The sequence below is a fragment of the Nyctibius grandis genome, chromosome 1 (assembly GCF_013368605.1).
Source record: "Nyctibius grandis isolate bNycGra1 chromosome 1, bNycGra1.pri, whole genome shotgun sequence".
Classification (NCBI taxonomy): domain Eukaryota; kingdom Metazoa; phylum Chordata; class Aves; order Nyctibiiformes; family Nyctibiidae; genus Nyctibius; species Nyctibius grandis.
Genome location: NC_090658.1, coordinates 23,906,005 through 23,925,944, shown reverse-complemented (window position 1 = coordinate 23,925,944; position 19,940 = coordinate 23,906,005). Strand labels below are relative to the sequence as shown.

The following is a 19,940-nucleotide window of genomic DNA, read 5'->3' as shown; positions in this document are numbered from 1 at the left end:
TAACAAATAACCTGGATAGGAAGCATGGAGTAGCACTGCTTCTGCAGCAGAGATAGACATGTTAGTATGGTCTTGAATTAAACAAAACATTATTTAAAGCTCTGTTGATGCCTTGCAGAATCTTCTCTTAAGAGGCAGCTTAATGCTATGTGACAAGCTGGCATTTGACAATATTTTTCTAAAGGAGCAAGTTATAAGGAATAAAAACTGATGTCCCATCCATCTTCTTTGTTTCCAGGGGGAGCCACAGAAATCTTTCTGATCACATTAATAGTTCCTCAGTTTGACTGACTGTTCCTTTGGTGAAAGCATTTCTTATTGAAGAGAAGAAAATTTTTGAGAGGGGCTTATATGCCAGGATGTTCTAAAAACAAGTCTTTTGGCTTTCTAATTTTAATCTTTTTTCCTAGAGGATGAGAATAGCTCCCTTTGAAAAAAAAACAAAACAGAAACCAAAACAGCGAACAAAAACCAAAACACAAACCAACCAAAAAAAACCCAAATCCAACCAGTTTCAAGGTGCTTTCTGTACCTCAGGCTCTTTTATTAGTAAGGAGAAAAAAACCCCCATCTTCCTATAGATCTTCATTTCCCTTTAGAACACATTCTTCTTGAAGAACCCCATAAAGACTTAAGTGGCAGAGTTGTATCTCTGATCTTCAAATTCCTCATGAGAATACATGATATTTGTGTAACTGCTTTCCATGAATTGCCAGTAGTTCTGGACTTAGGATGTGATCATGCTTGCTGCAGTGAGAGAGGTTTTGAGGAACAGAATGTGCCAATGCCTCATTTCAGACCAATAACTTTGTTTCCTTTTAGGCTTTCTTTCCTGGGCCTTTCTAAGTTGTACTTTAAGGAGGCTTAGTTTGTGCAAAGCTATCCTTCCTTACACTGTGATTTTTGTATTTGATGTATTACACCTTGCAGATGTAACTCTGACCTCTGCCTCTAATTGGTTCTTGCATCTTCCTCCCATCTTGGAGATTTGAGCAGATTAGCTGTGGTGGTTTCACGAGTACTTATTCCTCTGGCAATGTTTCAGCTGCATGCAACAAGGAGAGGAGGTTGTGGGTGCTACATACATCAGTAATGAAATTCTTAGCATAGGAGAACTAAAGGAAGCAGAATATTTAGTGTTATCGAATAAGAGGTAACATAAAGCAATAGATTATGACAGAAAAACTTAGTCTGTGAAGTGGGGATTCTTGCCATGTTTTACTAGCGACTGTTGTGTAGTGTAGATTGTCACGGTTTAAAGCTGAGCCGGCTATTAAACCTGCGGCAGATGCTCTCTGTTATCCCCCCCCCTCCCCCCAGAGGGAAAGGGAAAGGGAAAAGGGAGAGAGACTTCTGGGTTGGAAAGTTAAAACAGTTTTAATAAACTATAATAATGAAAAAGAGTATAATAACAATAATAGAAATAATCAAATATATACAAATATATATACAAAACCAAGATTGAGCTCCCCTGAAGTCAGCCACGTCACCACTGGCACTGCAGGGCAGGCTCCGGGAAGGCCCAGGCTGGGCCCAGCAACGGTCAAGAGCTGGATTCAGGGATGCACGGATCGGGATCGGGGGCAGCAGGAAAACAGACGGAGTCCTCCCTGGACACCGGCCATAGCAGAAAGAGAGCGAGACCCTCGTGATCCCCCCACTTTATACTGAGAATGACGTGTATGGGATGGAATACCCTCGTTGGTCAATTTTGGGTCACCTGCCCTGTCCGCTCCCCCCTGCAGCTGCGACCCCCCTTCGGCTCTTCACTCGTAAGCAGTGAGGAATTCAGCAGTGACCTTGGTTTCTCTCAAGAACAAGTACAGCAAGAGCCTTTTTGCACAACATCCCTACCGGTGCCTCAGTGATAACTACAAACTTCGAGCGTTATCAGTCCTGGAAGCAGACACTGTCTGCGAAAACATGCAGTTAGTTTCAGAAAGTGCAGTTACTTAGAGGAGATTTAGCTGAAAGTAAAAATCACTGAAAGGAAAATCGGCCTGGTTTAGGCCAAACCAGGACAGTAATGAAAGTTCACATCCTGGCAGGTGCAACTGCTGAATCACCTCTGGTGTTCCTTTCTCTGCTGCAGAAGAAAGGACTCCCCTTGTTTTGTGTCATCTCTCTGACCCAGTCAGTCAATCTCTGCTGTCAGCAGCATTGTGGATCCTCTTGCTCAGACCTCTCCTTGCAGTTGTTACGTCTTCAGCAAGCTGATGAGTAAAGCAGTGTGTCTGTTGATGGTTTGCCTCTACCTTCCTTAGTTTTGTAAACTTTTTGCAGATGGGAGAGCTTCTGTATATACCTTTGATCCACAGAACCAGAGAGCACACTGCACCTCGATCCATAGACTATTAGATGCTGACACTCTGTTTAGTTTCTTGCCTTACTACTCTTGTACTACTTCTTTAAAGTAGTCTGGAAAAAAATAAATCTTTTCAAACCAAGTTCAGTGGCCCAGATTGTTAGATGCCTTATTTAATTAGGTGTAGTATGAATTTGACTGTGGGGAGGGTAGGGTACTTAAAACAGCTGTATCTGAAAAAGTACTATGTTGAAAGCATTGAGATCAAGAATAGCAATTCTTTTCAGTAATTGGAAGGGATCCTTCTCCAGGTCATTCAATCATCAGTTATACGGGGAAAATCCAAGTGCTTTCCAAGAACAATTTATTTTTAGCATTGGATCTGTGCTGAATTATGGGTGAAAATAAGTGAGAGACGCATAGTTCTTTAAACAAAGAAAGGAGGGAAAGTGCTCTTCCCCCGCCTCGTGTGTCTCCCCCCCCCGTCCCCCCAGAAAATAGGCGGAAGCTATATTCGTGTTGCAGCCTTCTCTGTAAGGCTAACTGATAGGCTTAGAATAAGTTTTAGGGGCTTACAGACTATCCTTAGGTTAGGAATGGGTAGTGGTTTAGAGTGCTGGCTCTTTGGGATGCGAGGAAGTTTGGTTGGTTTGTTTTGCTTTTATCCAACAGATTCATTGTAGGTATTTTGCAAATGATTTTGCAAGTCTCTGAAGCAATCAGAAGGATGCTGCTGGTCAGAGAGAAATGAGAATTTAAGCTGAAATTTCCATGAATTAGTATTTGGTGTCCATTAAGTGGACTGACTGAAACATACGGAGTACAGGAAAAATGCTATGACTTTGTGCATGTTTGAGTGGTCTGGATAAAATGGTTTTTGGCTTTTTCTTCCTCAGGGCTGAAGCAAAAAAGAATTGCTTGAGATAGGGGATCATACCTAGGATAAGCTAAACTTTTTTTTTGCTTGAGATCTCTGTCCCACCTGAGGGGATAAGCACTCCTTTTGATCCTAGAGGGCATTCTTAATCCTTCACTTTAGAGCGGTAGACCAGGAAGTAAAATATGACAGGACTGCCTTCCAGTTTACTTGGTGTGGATGTGTATCGGAAGTGGGAAATTGTAATGGGACAATAATTTTCCCTGCTCTTATATGTCTGCTAGAAGCTGAGATCTCCATAGAGGCTGGCAGAGGGACACAAGAACTGGGGGTAAAAGAAGGCTTAGAGAGGCAACATCTAGTTCCTTTGCCCAGCAACCTCTTAAGCAGTTATCAGAAAGGGAAGAAGGGATAGGACAGAAAGCGTGAAGTACACTTATTTTGCATATTGGAAAAAAAAAAATTCCTCTTTTGAAGGCATGGTTTAGCTGCAACCCTCTAAGCTTTGTGCCTTCACATGGAGAAGTATCTTCCAGAGCAGTTGTGCTAACTTGTCTGGATGCTTGTGCTGAACTTCATGACTTAAGGTCCAGTTTGGTAGAGCAATGTGGTCTACCAGCAGTACTTTAAGAATGCCATTGTATGTGCGAGTGCGTGCACAACAGCTTCAGACCAGTACCAAACTCTGGTATTCAACAAAATGTGCTGAAAATGTCTGAAAACTGAGAAAGTAACAACCCAACTTCTTGATTTGTTTGTTTTTATTTTTTTCCTTTCTGTTTGCACTAGGTTCAGGATGTTGTTCCTATCACAAGCTATGATACTGCTGGGTCTTTTCTGCTGCTGGGCTGTAACAATGGCTCTATCTACTATATAGGTAAGAAATGGGGGCAGGACGGAATAAAAAGGTGGTACTGAGCAGCTTTGTTCTTAAACTCTTTAGTTGGTCTAAGTTGCATCAGAACAACTCTGTCTATTCAGAGTAATAAACAAATATGTCTTCCCCACAGACATGCAGAAGTTCCCACTGCGAATGAAAGACAATGATCTTCTAGTGACAGAATTGTACCACGATCCCTCCAATGATGCTATAACAGCACTCAGTGTCTACCTCACACCTAAAACAAGTCAGTATTCTATCACTGTCTCCTCAGTGAGAGTCTGTTACAGATGTAGGTTTTTTCCTTTTTTTAAATGGACTTTTTCTATTGCTGCATAGCAGGGCTAAAGCAGACAAGGTAGCTCTTGACATAAACAATGAATTTTTCTTCATTTAATCATCTTCAAATGAATGATGAACACTAGGCGTAACTATTTCCACTTACATCTGTACATATGTATAAACAGGTACACGTACTTACATGTATGTGTGCATATGCTTGTATATAATGTATCATATATTAATGCTTGTGTGGAATGTTCCTTTGCTGGCTTTAAGCCTTTTACACAAGATATGGACTTAGATTACGAATTGTATTCACTGAAATAGTTTGTGGTGAACTGGGGGGAGAAGACACCCTTGTTGTTGCATCTAACCTTATAACCAATATACTAAAAACCATTTCCATATGCAGCTGAATGATGCTTAGCTATTGTGTCTATATACCCTTTTGTAATCACAGTACAGCTATCTTTTAAACTAAAAAAAAAAAAAACAAAACGCAAAAGACAAAACCAACAACAACCAAAAAAAAAAACAGAAAAAAAAAAACTGGGAGAAAGTGGTTACTTACATAACTACATTGATACCACAATAACCTTTTAAACTGTAGTCCTCCCTGCTCTTGCCTTGCTTTCCCATTTGCCTCCCACTAAGGCAGAAAAACAAATGGTATGTGGCACATATTGATCATATCACTGTAAGGAGTGCCAAAATACCTGATCCTATGACTTTATCCATCTCTTCTTTCACTTCCAGGAGGGAGGAGAGAATGGGAGAGAAGGCTGTTGTTAAGACAGTGTTGAAGAGTGTAATATGGAATTGAACAAACGTTGGGGTTTTTAAGTGGCAAAATGTACTCTCTGTTCATGGGAAAATAATGAGTAAACAGTGTCTAAAACAAATATGTATCTTACTGTGGAAGCTTGGAAATACTGTTTTCTACTGCCTCATTACCTGGCCCCAGTAAGACAAGCTTTCATTCCTGGAGGGAACAACTGTGTTCTTGCTTGCTTTAGGTGTAAGTGGCAATTGGATTGAGATTGCATATGGCACCAGCTCTGGAGCAGTGAGGGTGATTGTACAGCACCCTGAAACAGTTGGGTCTGGGCCTCAGCTCTTTCAGACCTTCACAGTTCATCGAAGTCCTGTTACGAAGATCATGCTCTCAGAGAAACACCTTGTGTCAGGTAATCTTCTTCTCTGTGTGCAAATTTGTATTCGTGGTTCTCCCCTCCTCCTGAGCAATGAAGTATTTGTATACATCGCTTTATAACTTGCATTGTTCCCACATGTGATGGAAATGAGTTGGACAGATTTGGGGGCAGGGGAGGGGCTAGATTGGCTTGGATCGTCTTTCTTAAAGTAAGCATTCTTCAAAGCCTTTATCAGTTAAAGGCCTAGGTTTTATTTGATGAGATACTGGAACAACTAGCTCTTTCGTTAGTGTCTTATTCCAAGGTTGCCATTTGGGGAAATAAAAGGGTTTGTAAACAAATGTATCCCTGTCAAGCCTTATTGTTGTGGGCAGGTCCTTTAGGACTTGTCTTCTTTTAACAGCCTTTCAGGAGCTTTCTGGGTTGCAGCAAAATGTGCACCATCTCCTCTTGGGCCTTAGGAAAAGCCTTCCCCTGGCTTCAAAGGGCTGTCTGTGTTTCTTTTCTCAGAAGTCTCCCAGTGTCTGTTGTGCTATCTTGTTTGTCCTACCTTACGCTCAGGAAAGTGTCTTGCTTTCAGGGCAGATGCAATCACTCCTCCCCTTGTAAGCATGTATTTCACCCAGAATCCAGCAACCAGGGCATGGCAGAGAACAGATTTACTTTCTGCTGTTATCCCAATTGTTTAAAAAAAGGAACAGGAAACATGTATCCAGTTATACTGCAAACAAACAGCCCAGAGGTCATCTGTTCCCCTGCAACTTGGTGCTAAACCCTCAGTGCCAGGAAAAGGCACATCTGTATGTAGAAAACTGAGTAACTGATGAATGAAATAGAAGAGCACTATTGTGTGATGAGGGTTCTGCTGCCAGGCTGCTGTCATGACATGTCCTGTCCCAGCATCTGCACACAGAAGATTGAAGTGTGCTGTAGGCTACTGGTGCTGACTCGGTCAGACGTTAATGTTGTGTTCCACCTGCCTCAGTTTGTTTCTTGAATTTCTGAGGGAAGAGACAAAACTAATAGAAAACAGGAGATCAGCAACAATTTGTAGATTGTTAGATAATTTTCTGGAGATGCTGTGTGACCTGATATTGACTAAATTCTGCTTGATTGCTCAATCTTGAAAAAACTATCATATAGAAATCATTAGAGGAGTTTATCTCAGAAGTTTTGTCATCCCTTGTAAATGTTATTGTACATCATTTCCTTTCTAGTTTGTGCTGATAACAACCATGTACGGACATGGACTGTGACTCGTTTCCGGGGCATGATTTCAACTCAGCCAGGCTCAACACCTCTTGCATCATTCAAAATCTTATCCCTGGAAGAAGCAGAGAGTCATGGCAGTTACTGTTCTGGAAATGACATTGGTAGGATGTCTATTGAATGTGCTGTGCTGAGCCTCTACATTCAGTGGTCTCAAAGATTTAACAGACCTTCAACCCTATAACATGCAAGTCAGCTGATGGGTGTAATCTCTTGTGTACTGCTTTCCCCTTGAAAAGATGGCAGGGGACTGTAAGATTCACCTGGAAATACTCACTATTTAGACTGTATAGAGTGAGTACACTTTAAAGGGCTTACTCTGAAGGTGAGAGAAAGGGCAGAAAAAGTTTCAAACACAGATACTATACCTCTTCCTTGAGCAAACTGATGTAGCATTTCACTTTTGGTTTAACTAGAGAATGACAGAAAGCACAGGAGACTGTATTAAAGCAGATGAGCATAGCAAGGTTTGGGTCTACTGCAAATTGCAGTTCACTGTTCAGTTGGGGTTAAGTGATGCATATGTGAAAAATTCTTAAATGAATTTGAAGTTGTGACAAAGTTTACTGAAGCCTTGAAACTGCAGAGGCAAATGGTACTGGCACATATTACTATAGCAAGATACTGAAGGAATGCATGTCAGTAGATATGGGTAGACAAGTAGTCTAGATTCCTTTGTGGTCTGAGTCTTGCAAATGAACCTTTGATGAATAGGATGCCTTGTGAACACAGGGTGGGGTCAGTACTACAGCAAGAAATCTGATTAAACATTTAGACATATAGGAGCTGCAAAATAAGAACGTACTTAGTGTTATTATAGAGGCCTAACGTAGGGTTTGTACTGACATAGTAATTCCTCCAGGAACGTACAGGAAACTCAGGAATGGGTGTCCTTTAAAACAAAAGAACAAAAAAGGTTTGTATCTGTAGAGGCTTCTAACTATTGGATGACTTTTTCTAGCTATTAGTTATCTTTGGTTCCCTGGTCCTGATGCTTTAAAATTGCAGTGGTCATACAATATGAGTTTGGGTCTTCAGGACCAGGGAAGAGGGTGAGGGAGTTGAAACAAACAAACAAAAGTGATCTTCCTTTTTTTCCTCTAGGACCCTTTGGTGAACGTGATGATCAACAGGTGTTTATCCAAAAAGTTGTTCCCATCACTAATAAGCTGTTCGTAAGGCTGTCTTCAACTGGGAAAAGGTACCTCCATTATTTAGGGTTTCAAGTGGGAAAGAGCAGGGCTGTTCAGGTGACGGGGTCTCCCATCCCTTGGGGGTGCATGCTGTTACACCTAGCAAGCTTCTAAGGTGCTTGACAGCTCTGGCTGAACTCTAGTTTTGTGTGTTAGTAGCAGAACTGTACTTAATGATCTACTATAACATAGAAGCCAAATGGCATTTTGAAAAATGTGATACCAGAGACTCACTTCATGATGGCTCGCCTGCTAAGCTCACAAAACAAACATTGATGTGCCTCTACAGAATCTGTAACTCTCAGCCTTGGTACCATGCTAACATTAAATTTCAACACTGATGCTGAAGTTGCTGGCGGCAGGGATTATGCTGCTTACAAAGGTAGATGGGGAAGCAGTTTCTCTCTTCCTTTGCACTTGTCTTTGAACCTTTAAAACTGAGAGACTGTCTTCTAGGTCAGCTATACAATTATTTACTTAGTCTTGACTTCATAAATATTCTACTGCGTTGCTGCCAATGTAGTAAAAAAAGTTGCCAAATAATCACAGCTGCTTTTCTTCCTGTTAGGCTAGGTAGATGGCAAGAGATCAGAAAAGATGGTGCATTACAGTTCTATACTGCTTATTATTCTTGCATCTCTTGCCTAATAACTCTGAATATGGGTGAAAACATTGATGCCTTTACACTATTGGCATCTGAATTGAGGACAGAAGCCCTGCGGATTACTGATGTGCTTTTTTTTTTTCCTTACTTCAGGCTAGATTTGTATGTAGTGGAGAGTTTTATTAGATGACTTGTTTTGACACTTCTTGGGTAAAAAGCTTGATAGAAGGAGCCAGTAAAACAAATTACCCAGAATATGTAAGGTTCTGGTGGGGGGTCTGGCTTAGCAGCTTTGTTTTGGGAGTCCTTTTCCTCTCACTCCCCACATAAGCTCCTAAAATAAAGGGGAAAAAAAAAGTGATGGAGATCTGCCATGTCAAGTGATATTGCAGTTGTCATAAGACAAGTTATCTGTATAGATAACTTTGGATTTATCATCCTTGGATTTTTTTGCATATCTTTTATCTGGTTAAATGTGCTATTTCTGCAGGTTAGTTTCCTAGAGTGTCTTGCATGTGAAGGGCTAGTTGCTGTCATTCTTGTGAGAGACTTAGGTTTCTAATCATTGCAAACTGAAAATGGACATGGGAGTTCCCTAATAAAAATAAAAAAGTAATAAGACTGCAGATGGATTGCAGAAGAAGGTACTACTGTCTGCAGCTGAGCAGCATGCCGGTCATGCAGGGGAAGGAATTTTGCCTGGAAGAAAGGTCTTTTTCTGATGGCCAGTTTGGTGACTTCTCAGAAAATCAGAACAGTACTGACTTTACTGGCCAGACTCTGCAGGGTGCAATTGTTTTGGTGACTTGGGGTTTCTCTTCCTGTAGGATCTGTGAGATCCAGGCAGTTGACTGCACTACCATCTCATCATTTACTGTGCGAGAATGTGAAGGATCTAGCAGAATGGGCTCCCGGCCACGCCGCTACCTCTTCACTGGGCATTCAAATGGCAGTATCCAGATGTGGGACCTGACCACAGCTATGGACATGGTTAATAAGAGTGAAGACAAAGGTAAGCTGTGTTATGCCAGGACTGTGGTGTCGTTCTTTTTCTGTCCTCACATGTGCATGACTATGGTAAATGGACTTGGGCACTAAGAGCTGTCTCTTACAGATGTTGGTGGCCCCACAGAGGAAGAGCTGCTCAAGTTGCTTGACCAGTGTGACCTGAGTACATCTCGCTGTGCCACACCCAACATCAGTCCTGCCACCTCAGTTGTTCAGCCAAACCGGCTGCGGGAATCTAATTCCAGGTAGGTCATCAAGGGTGGCACCAGCTGCAGACACCAAAGGTTTTACCCTTCAGGTAGACAAAGAGGGGTTTGGTCACCTGAATGCTGTAGCTGAGCCCCTGAATCCATGCCCTAGGTGCCCTGAACTACAGACACATACTCCTTGATTTCTATTGGTTTATATATGTGCAGATTAAAGAATCCTATGAGAATCTTAAGTAAGTGATCTGGAAGCCCTTGTGTGGGGGTTGTGATGAGTATATTGCTAACTTAGTGGGAGTTGCAGTGGTGGGTGGCAGCAGCGTGTGCAGAAGAACTGGCTGATATTCTTAGCATAACATCTGCTCTTCTCGTCCTTGGTTGTTTTTCTTTTCTGAAGCCTCCAATTGCAGCACCACGAAACAATCCATGAAACAGCCACATATGGTTCTGTGCGGCCATACAGAGAAAGCCCCCTGTTGGCGAGAGCAAGGCGGACGGAGAGCTTTCACAGTTACCGGGACTTCCAGGCTTTTAACTTACCCAGCAAAAGCCCAACAGAAAAGGCAGCTGCTGCAAATGGGAATTCAAACCAGACAGAGGCCAGGAAGGCAACGGCTGAGGGCAGCGCAGCTGAGAGGAAGGCAGTCCTGACAACAGCACTTGAAGTGCGAGGCACAGGTGTGACAGATGCAGGTGGGTGTTGCAGTACAGAGGTTCACCGTCTGCCAGAGAGTTCTCTGGATCTCAAAAGAAGAGGACCAGAAGAGGAGAGTGAAGCCAAAGCAGAAAGCAAAAAGAAAATGGGGTTTGAAGGGGCTGGCTTCCTGGGAAGGAAGAAAGTGCCTCTCCTGGCCTCTGCACCAGTCCTTGCTGAAGGTGGGCCTGAATTACCTGGTGCGGCTTCTCCATCGCCTACAAAGACAGCTGCTTCACCACGTCACCGGAAGAATGACTCATCCTGCCAAGACTATGGCTTGTGAAAACGTGACTGGTGGCAAAGATGAGGTGCAGGTGCCCTCTGGCTGGTAGCAGGCATAACATCATGTGTTGTGGGTTGTTTCTCGAATGGGACTTTGTTCTGATACCCAGAATGAAAATTGTAAGGTTATGAGAAAGTACCTGGTTGCTGCCAAACCTTTGAAGTGTCGTCCACATCAATGTGTGGCTTTCTGTAATACTCCAAAATGTAATACGGTACTTGGTCCAAAATATTGTTGTGCATTCTTGCGTAAATGTGGTCAGGCATGTGATACATTGTGATTATTTTTGTTTTGGGGGAAGGGAGTGTGCTAAAGGAATACTTCGCTGCTCAGTGGAGGATGCTTTTTGGACGCAGCCACACATTGCTCTGCTGAGCTGCTGCTGTCTTGGCTGGATTTTGCCTGATTCACAGGGCTGCCTCTGTAGTCTTGTTTTATGAATGGGATCCTTGCTCTGTATGCTGCTGTCTGAAATCTGAAATGTTTTGTGCAGGTTAAGGAGGAAGCTATTCAAAATAGCATATTATTTTGCCTCTTAGTCCAAATAAATTGCCAGAGGAGTGTTGCTTGTGCTTTCTGAAAATGTGTGGTATCAGATGATGGGTTTTGCTGATTGCAACTGAGAGCATGTATAAAAATATGCTTGGCAGAATACACAGAACTGGCGGTCTCTTGAGGGCTTCCTTTTCACTTTCTCTAGAAAAGGACAGAGATGAATATGGGAGTAGGTTTACTGTCATGGTATAATAATTCTCAATTACAAGTGCCTTGACATGTTATTTCCTAGCTGTGTTGCACTGGCTGCTTGCTGTTTGCTTCTAGTTTACTGTGGGTGGTGAACAAATTTTATTGCCTGTAGATTAGTAATACATAAGCAAAAGGGAAGGCTGTGACAGAAAGTGTTTAATAGGGAGTGGGTTAGGAGGTTTTTCTGCCTCTGAAAAGGCATGCTTGAAGTTAAGCATTTAAAAAAACCCAAAACCTTGAGCCGAGTGGGTGGGGAAGAGGGAGAGGACGCAAAGATTAAAGCAACTCCATAAGCATTTTTTCATTTGCTGTTTATTCACCTGTGCATGAACACAATTTTGTGGTGGAGCTTTGTCAGGCCACAAAAAACCATGGCTCTCCTGCCATGACGGCCCCTTTTAGCCACATGCTGGTTTTGGACAGGTAAAAGACTTTTCCTTACCAAACATGCTGCCCCCCTTCCACCCCCCACAACCCTCCTCAACTGTGGAAGCTGGATAAGAGACAAAGATGAGAGCCCCTACCTTCACAGTCTTCTACTACTGTATGACTTGGGGATTTTCAAACTGTTCTCTTTCTTACCTGAGGTGTCAGTGCTAACACACAGTTCCTACTATACAGTTAAAAGAGTTGGTGAAAAAAAGGCCAACTTACCCCTCTCACCTCCCCTCCTAAAACAAACAGTTTTCTCTTTTAACTAGTGGGCATGGGGTGGGGAAACAGCAGCCCTATCCCCTCCCCCAAAAGCCATGCAGGCTGCTTTTGGCAAGTTACCCACTTTCCGTTTTCTAGAGAAGGTGGTTGTGTTCTTCAGAGGTGGGTGTCAGTGAATGTGGTGTGCTCCTTGGTGACTGTGCTGAAGCCTTTGATGACATTGACAAGATCTTCTTCATCTACGTACTGTTAGGAGGAGGGGGGAAAAGCATGTAAGCCAAAGCTGTACCAGACTAAAGGCGATTCCTTCATTCCTCTTTCTTCCTACTCACAAAAAAACAGTTCTGAGATAGTCAGACAAATAAGTGCATTTCTACCTCTCTACATGTTTTCCCATTCCTCCCAGCATGAGAACCTAAAGCATTCAAGCACCTGAATCCAAACCAACTAGATTTTCATAGTAAGCAATAAGTTAAAAAAAAAAAATCAATTACTATATATATATCTGACAAATGGTAAATAAAATAGTGTTTGTTACAGTGTGATGGGGAACTTGGAGAGATGAAAAGAAAAAGAATACATGTTTGCATTTTTGTTTCGTATAACAACCCTGTCACCTGTGATTTAGGTAAGATTTTGTTCTTCAGGGTTCTAAAAGAGGGTCTGAGCTTCTTCCAGCTGCACTCATACTAACACATTGAGCCAGAGAAAGAGTTGAAAGCAGGACAGAAATAAACTGTCTGTTTCCATAGCATAAAGAGATCACCAGCAGTGTTACTGCAGATACGTGTCCTGGGCCGCTTCAACCATTCAGTATATTAATTTGCAAGATGGACAAAGGGGTGAACAAAACTCGCAGACAGTCCTAAGCTACTGAGTGTAATAAAGGGAAGAATGGAGTGGAAAGCATTGCAGGAGGTTTGTTTGCAGGAGAGTAGCTGAGCAACACAGGAGCAGAGACAGTTAGGTTCAGGGAAATGTAAAGCAATGTACAGAGGGTGGACAGAAGAGCCCAACTTTGTATATATAGCTGCTGATTTTAAAAAGCAGCTGATCTCATGCTGTCACGGTTGTTTGCCACCAAAAGTGAGAGGAAGTTTTTGTTCACCTGCTCCTACCACTTCTGAAACGCATTGGACTATTCTGAAAACCAGTTCTAACATACAAACATCCAGCATTTTTATGGGGAGTTTGAAAGCTAAATCAAATCACGGTGTTAAGCAGATAGAGCAAGAGCTTCCTCTCTTAGCAGTGGGAAGCTGTTCTTTTGGCTAATGAGATCATACAGAGGTACACCCTGGGTGGGCTATTAGTCCCTAAGGAATTAAATCACGAGGATGTGATAGCTCTGGGAAAATGACTCAAGGCTGAGTCACAATACTGCTGACTCAGGAAGTCCATGAGCTGCAGAGCGTGGGCTGGAAGGTTAACCTGTACCTAGAGGGGTTTTGCCTAGAGCCAAGTATTACTGTCTTCTTACTTGAGCCCTATCAGCTTCCTTGGTCCTGCTGTTATAGTCTAAGCAGGTACGGCAGCGATGGTAGCAACGCCTGTACGTTCCAGCCCCTCTAGCTCTGATGTACTGAAGGTGAAAGCCCAAGGAAGCTGCCTGGATTTATGTGACAGACCACCCTTCTCCATGTCACTTTGCATTTTGGACAAGATAACTGCACACTCCATCTAACTTACTTATTACCTTACATGCCCTTCACCCCCATTTGTCCCCTTTGTACAACCCTTATTAGTTAGCTTTTTCTGGGAGCAAACACTCATGTCTCACTGGCCCCTGAAACCCTTCCCACACATTTACTCAGGGAAGGGTGGAAGCCAGGAGGGTGGAGGTTAAAAAGCCTGTTTTCTAGTGACAAAGAGGAAGTTGCCACTGACCTTGACTTGAGGCAACTTCTTGTATTTGTGTGTTCAGGTCCATTTTAGTGACACTGGCCAATCATCCTGTCCTCTCATATTTGAAGACAGATACTCTGCCTGCCCTGGGCAGAGTTTGAAGTCATTTGTCATGAATGCCAGAAGATCTGAGCATTCACGTGATCATGACTGAGCAGAGGACAGAGAGCAGGTCTCATCAGCAATTGAGTCCAAGGTCACAGAACAGGAGACACTAGAACACAAGTTCCTGCTTCTGGCACTGAATGTGTGAAGGATGCCAAGATATCCTTTCCACACATGTACATTTGCTGAAATGCATGGAGAGAAAAACCTATGAGTTGATCAAATAGAAGGGAATTCTTCAAGGTGCATATCCCTGGTAGACCATGGAATTACTGGTTCAATGGAAACCACAGACAACAGATGCATGTGGACCCCTCGTGCCCTGTAAGAGCAGTATGTGATCACCTGTGGCTCCAGAAGAGAGCAGTAGGCAGGAAGAATTTTGAGGAGCTAATCTCTGACCGTGTCCTTCTAGGTCTTTTGGCTGTATCTCTGGCAGCTTTTGATATTTAGACCTTTTCATGATTCTAACAGAACAGACAAATCACTAGCAGCTGACACACACCAGCATCACAGAGGAACAGGAGTTCTTACCAAGCCACGACCAGTAGTGCGATGCTTGCGAATAATGGCATCCCAAGGTAATTCTTCAACAAAAGACTTTTTGTCATAGAGGTCAAGCAGCTGGCTGACACTACGATGAAGAGAGGCTTGGGAATATGTGCGACTTAGCTGGCTCTGACTTGGTCTCCTTGCCCCAGTTGCGATATGGACACTGCGGTTGCTCATGGGAGAACCAGCTCCTGGAATTTTCGTATCTGCCAGCCCCTACAAGGAAGAGGCAAACTCTTAAATCAAAAATAAAGGGCATGGTCTCAAACACTTTGAACAAAACCAAAACAGGAGTGGAAGAGAACAGAGAAACCCATGCTTCCAAAATCATGCATAGTTATAAACAGATTTTTTTGACTGCCAGAATGATAGCCCAGACTTGCACAGCAAGAGAATGTTAGCAGAATTCCTTTTTCAGTTACCGTGACCAGGGAAAAGACATTCACCCACCAGGAGAAACATGCAATGTAAGATGCCTTCATGCATGCTCTTTGGGTCATCTGGCACGTCACACATCTTGCAACTCTGCAAGCTAATGACTCTACCTCAAAGTGCATCGTGTAACTTTTGAGAGTGACATTGCTTGATGAATCAGACGTGTCAGCGATGGTCTCAAACTGAGATTAAAGAGAGGGAGGAAAAGCATTAGGGCAGCGCAAGGTGCAATGCAGGTGCAGTCTGTTCCTTACAGAGGGTGTGAATTAGCTGCAGCTCTGTGAAGGGGGAGCAATGCAGCAGGATGTGGGGGAACTGGCAAAGATGAGGCACTTTAACTGGTCATCAAATACAACATGTGCAGCCAGCATTGCTTGCCACATGACCTCACTAACAGTTGTAAAACACAAGCGATTTTGCCACTTCATAGTAGCTCTATCCTAACTACTCAGATTAAGTCCTTCAACTGATGCACTGTAGAATCTTCCTTTCTGTTAAGTCCATGAGCTTCTGGAAAAAAAAAAAAAGGAAAAAAAAAAAGGAAAAAAAAAAAAAAGAAGTGGCAGGAACATGGCAAGGAATAGGGCAGGCATGCCAACAGCAAAGACATTTTAAAGTCAAGAGGAACAACACAACATGACAGACTGTAGAGGAAAAGGAATCAAAACCATGAGACCAAAAAAAAAGAAATTTCTTATGCTCTTAGCCTTTGCCAGGAGAAGGGGCACACTGGAAATCCCATTGTTTCCAAGAGCTCCTTCGTTGAGACACAGATGCAGCTTCTTGGCACCGAGACAAGAAGGAACAGAATGCGTGAAGGATGCAGGAGTCACTATCCTGCTTGATGGCGTTCACAGGAAAAAGAAGCTGAGAAGTGACAAGAAGCATCATCTCACGGCCTGTGCCTGGGAGGAAGCACAGAAATGGAAGGCACTGCTGCTCCCATTCTCAGCCTTGTAACAATTGATGTATTCCTTTTGTCTTGCTTTTCCTCAAAGGGCAGGATAGCACTACTACTCTGCTACATGGTGGAACATGTTATTTATCCATTTTTTTTGCAGAATTATAACTTGTCATAATAAAAATGATACAAAGCCTTCCTCTTTATCACTCCCCAGCCGTCCTCCTCCCACCTCTCTGGTGGTCTCACTGTGGCTCTATGTGCACCGATGCACACACACATTTTGTGAAGATCCCTAGCTTTTCCCTGGTTGCACTCAGTCTCCCCCAAACCTTCCTGGCACGCAGCTCATCCTAGAGCATTCCAGCTGGGTGGTGGGTGGATACCAGAAAGATATAGAGCCTCTCCCTAAGTCCTGCTTTTTTTGCGGACACCTTTCATGGATACCTGACAAAGACTGTCAGACTGATTGTGGTTAGCCATCCACAACAGGCAGCTGGGAACACATGAAAGGTTCCTCTGAAAAGCACATTTTTATCACCTACCTTCTCACAGCATGTCAAGGCCTTTTCAGCTCTATTACAGATGTCAGCTAACATCAGGTGACATCAGTGGCTTTGCACTTTCTGTGACTCCAGATCCAAAGTTTGTCTTAGGCATCAGAGGCGTTTCAGGGCCTGGAGACCAGGTGCCACAGGGCTCTTTTTGGACTAAACACCTGTAGCCTGCCTCTCAGTGCCCACATAGGTACATCAGACAGCCCTTTTCCTACACTGAACAGTAGCCTTCCTTTGGTAACGAAGAGTGTAACAAAATGGAGGGAGGAGGAAGAGAACACTGTGTGTGTTTGGGCCGGGGGGAGGGAGGGGGGGGGGGGGCGGGCAGGTAAAAGTATAACATGCTGGATACTCAACATTGCATTTTACCAGACGTACCGGATGGGTTTCACCTGATGAATATACACTCATTGGTGACGTTCTTTTCTGGAGTGGAACTAAAGGAGGTCTGTCTCGTGCATAGGGTTGCTTGTGGACTTTCCTTTGAAGAATTAAGGAGAGAAGAATAGCCAAGAGAATCAATCCTAGAACTACCATCAGCACTGCGAACCACAGCTCGTTGTAGAATTTTGCACGTTTGGACTCCGCTTTGTCCTTCTCTCCAGGTGTTGTCAAGATCAGACCTGTAAAAATCAAGAGGGATTAGGGGAGAAAGGGAGCGTTATTTCAGAAAGCATTTAACAATATGCTATCCCTTTCCTCGCTAATAAATTAGGCAGAAATTTAAGTAATTTTGTCGTCATGTGCTTATTTGCACTTATGTTCAAGGTGGCATAATGGTTCAATGTGCTAGTGGGCTATAATAAAAAGCTTACTACCCTCAAGAGACCCTGCTTAAGGTTCTGGCATTGCTGCTCAGGCTGGAAATCACCACTGCATCAGCAGCTCTTGAGAAAGGAGGCAGTGGAGGTGGAAAGAGAGGAAAAAGGTTTCTCCAAGTAACCTTGAAGACTGGAAATGACTATGGTAATTTCAGAGCAGTACAGACAGAGGACATTCTCTCCAGCACTGTTTAGTGGCAGGCCTGCGCAAAAGAGAGAGGGAGGAAGACTGATCTGAAATGAGTGATAAATTAATACAAAATCAAAAAACATTAAACATTTTATTCTTCCTTCCCCCACCTATTTGTTAGAAAAAAAAGCCACTTGGTTGGCTTTGCTCATGCACAACACAAGTGTAAGAAATCTCAGTGACAGGATTTCCTGGTTATTTGCAATCCTACATGCGAATCCAGACTCTCTGCTAAGGAATTTCCGTCACCTTTGCTTGCAAGCCTCTGCTGCAAGTTGCCTATGGTGCTGATTTGGTTTGCTGCTGGGTACAAGGAGCAGACTGTGGAAGGTGATGGATGTAGAGTAACTGGGGACATTTTGTAATGCCTTTACAACAGCCTTGCCTGAAATTCTGCAGGAGGATAGAGTGAGAGCATGAAGAGGGATATAAGGGAAATGCAGTGTAAAGAGTAGCTGCAAAGACAAGGCCTATCTATTTTAAGCTGGACAAGATGCAACTCAAAAAATAAATCAATGAATTAAAACCAATATGTCAGTTAGAAATGGTTTGAGCTTAGCTTTCCTTCCTAGAGAACTAAAGAGAGAAAATCCTGAAACTTCTACTGGTAGGCATCTACTACTCCATGGACAATAACTGACTGGGATTTCATCACACCAAACTCCTTCGCTTCCACAAAACAGGCAAAGGCCTCGTGGACGAAAGGGAAACAGCAGGTGCTATAAACCAGATCCTGACAGCATCTTGTACGACATTCTCATAAGCTGGTTAGGGAAACACATCCCAGGTGAAACTGCAGAGACTGGCCAATTGGTCATACGAAAGGAGCAGGCGAGTGCCCCTTGCTGGGGTGTGTGGGATGCAAGGAGGAGAGAGGATATGTATTTTCATTGTCAAACTGAGGAGGAATGTGGGAGGACAAGATTAGAATTCAAGACAATCTTAACTGGGAAATAAAATCTGGAAGAGAGCAGATTCTATTCAGGAGGAAAAAGCACTACATTTTGGAGCAAAATATTTGTGTAAAAATAAAAGAAAAAACTATTACACATCAAGAGAAAGGATCTGAAGATGACCATGACGTAAAGAAACAGCCGTCCATGGAAAAAAGGCACATTAGCTATGTACCTCATACGCTAAAGACACTAAGGAATCCCCTGATCCTTCAGTGAGATGCCATCCTGTCTAGCATGCACAATATACCAAATTTCTAACAAACACAAACACATAAAACCAATAGGTGCTAGGTAATTTCTTCACATATTTACCAACTCCATCTCCAGCACTGTATTTGATGACCGGTGTCATGGCGCTCCCTTCATCGGTGGTACAGGTCACTTGAAACAAAAAGGCTGAGCAAAAAGGTTAGAAAATACTGTCAGCAGGAGAAACCAAATTCTGTAGGTGATGCTTTGTCACCACAATCCACCAGTAGACGTGGCCAGGTCCGAGAAAAGCCAAGGCAGGCATAGCACATAACCCATCATAAACCACCTGAGACCCGGATCAGAGCCTCATAATCCCTTATACATGAGCATTAAACTTAACTATAAACTACGGCAGATCATACGTAGTCACCACTATGATGTTGCTACAAATTATATTCCTTTTTCACCACCCAGTCCTCCCTCTTCCAATGACATGTAGCTGTCAACTTTCAATTTATTAATCATTTTGTTCTAAATCCCTCACACTCCATTCATAGCTGATACAAAAATGTTAAGAATGTTTGAGTCAAAAAAAAAATATTAGCACCATTGCAGGAAAGTAAAAAATAAATGACAAAATCCCTTAAAATACAAAACCCCCAACACTTAAAAACAGAAAACTTTTTTTCCTGTTTCTTTTCTCTTTTCTTTTCTTTTCTTTTCTTTTCTTTTCTTTTCTTTTCTTTTCTTTTCTTTTCTTTTCTTTTCTTTTCTTTTCTTTTCTTTTTTCTTTTTTTCCCCCTGTTGACAGAGTTTCCTCTTATTTTAAAGACTGCAAATTTCTGAAAGAGAAACTAGATTTCAAAACACAGCTGATTCCAAGAGCTACTGACTTAGTTTTGTTTAAAGAAAAATTAAGGCTCCAGTCTTTTCTGAAGCTGAAGATTTCCATGCATTTCCCAGAGTGTAGCCCTGAAGCATGGAATTGCAACACAGCTCCAGGATTTGGGAAAGCTTGACCCTCACAATGAGCCATCTCACCCAGTCGGGTGAAATGTTTAAGAGAAAGCTTAGCGCTGAGGATTTGTGTTTCGACCCTCTGCTTAGATGCACTTCAGTGTGTCTGTAGTATGCTCCTGTGCTCTCAGCTTGGGATGGCTATCATAG

The 19,940-nt window shown here is 42.8% G+C and overlaps 2 protein-coding genes across 4 annotated transcripts in view; one reads left to right on the top strand and one right to left on the bottom strand.

The window, feature by feature from the left end:
* The window catches only part of KCTD3 (potassium channel tetramerization domain containing 3), a 32,436-nt gene extending 21,449 nt beyond the window's left edge, over window positions 1-10,987 (top strand). For all 3 annotated transcript variants that reach the window (XM_068397312.1, XM_068397303.1, XM_068397315.1), the window contains 8 exons: window positions 3,972-4,059; window positions 4,193-4,309; window positions 5,361-5,531; window positions 6,716-6,871; window positions 7,872-7,968; window positions 9,392-9,576; window positions 9,679-9,817; window positions 10,176-10,987. In XM_068397312.1, the coding sequence (XP_068253413.1) occupies window positions 3,972-4,059; window positions 4,193-4,309; window positions 5,361-5,531; window positions 6,716-6,871; window positions 7,872-7,968; window positions 9,392-9,576; window positions 9,679-9,817; window positions 10,176-10,758 (1,536 nt within the window). In that variant the 3' untranslated portion in view covers window positions 10,759-10,987. The remainder of the gene's footprint in view (window positions 1-3,971; window positions 4,060-4,192; window positions 4,310-5,360; window positions 5,532-6,715; window positions 6,872-7,871; window positions 7,969-9,391; window positions 9,577-9,678; window positions 9,818-10,175) is intronic.
* A 1,328-nt stretch (window positions 10,988-12,315) lies between these two features.
* USH2A (usherin) overlaps window positions 12,316-19,940 on the bottom strand; it is a 419,339-nt gene continuing 411,714 nt past the window's right edge. The window contains exons 68-72 of the mRNA XM_068406084.1: window positions 18,894-18,977; window positions 16,993-17,237; window positions 15,267-15,338; window positions 14,704-14,937; window positions 12,316-12,405 (exon numbers count right to left, since the gene is read on the bottom strand). Coding sequence (XP_068262185.1) covers window positions 12,316-12,405; window positions 14,704-14,937; window positions 15,267-15,338; window positions 16,993-17,237; window positions 18,894-18,977 — 725 coding nt within the window. The remainder of the gene's footprint in view (window positions 12,406-14,703; window positions 14,938-15,266; window positions 15,339-16,992; window positions 17,238-18,893; window positions 18,978-19,940) is intronic.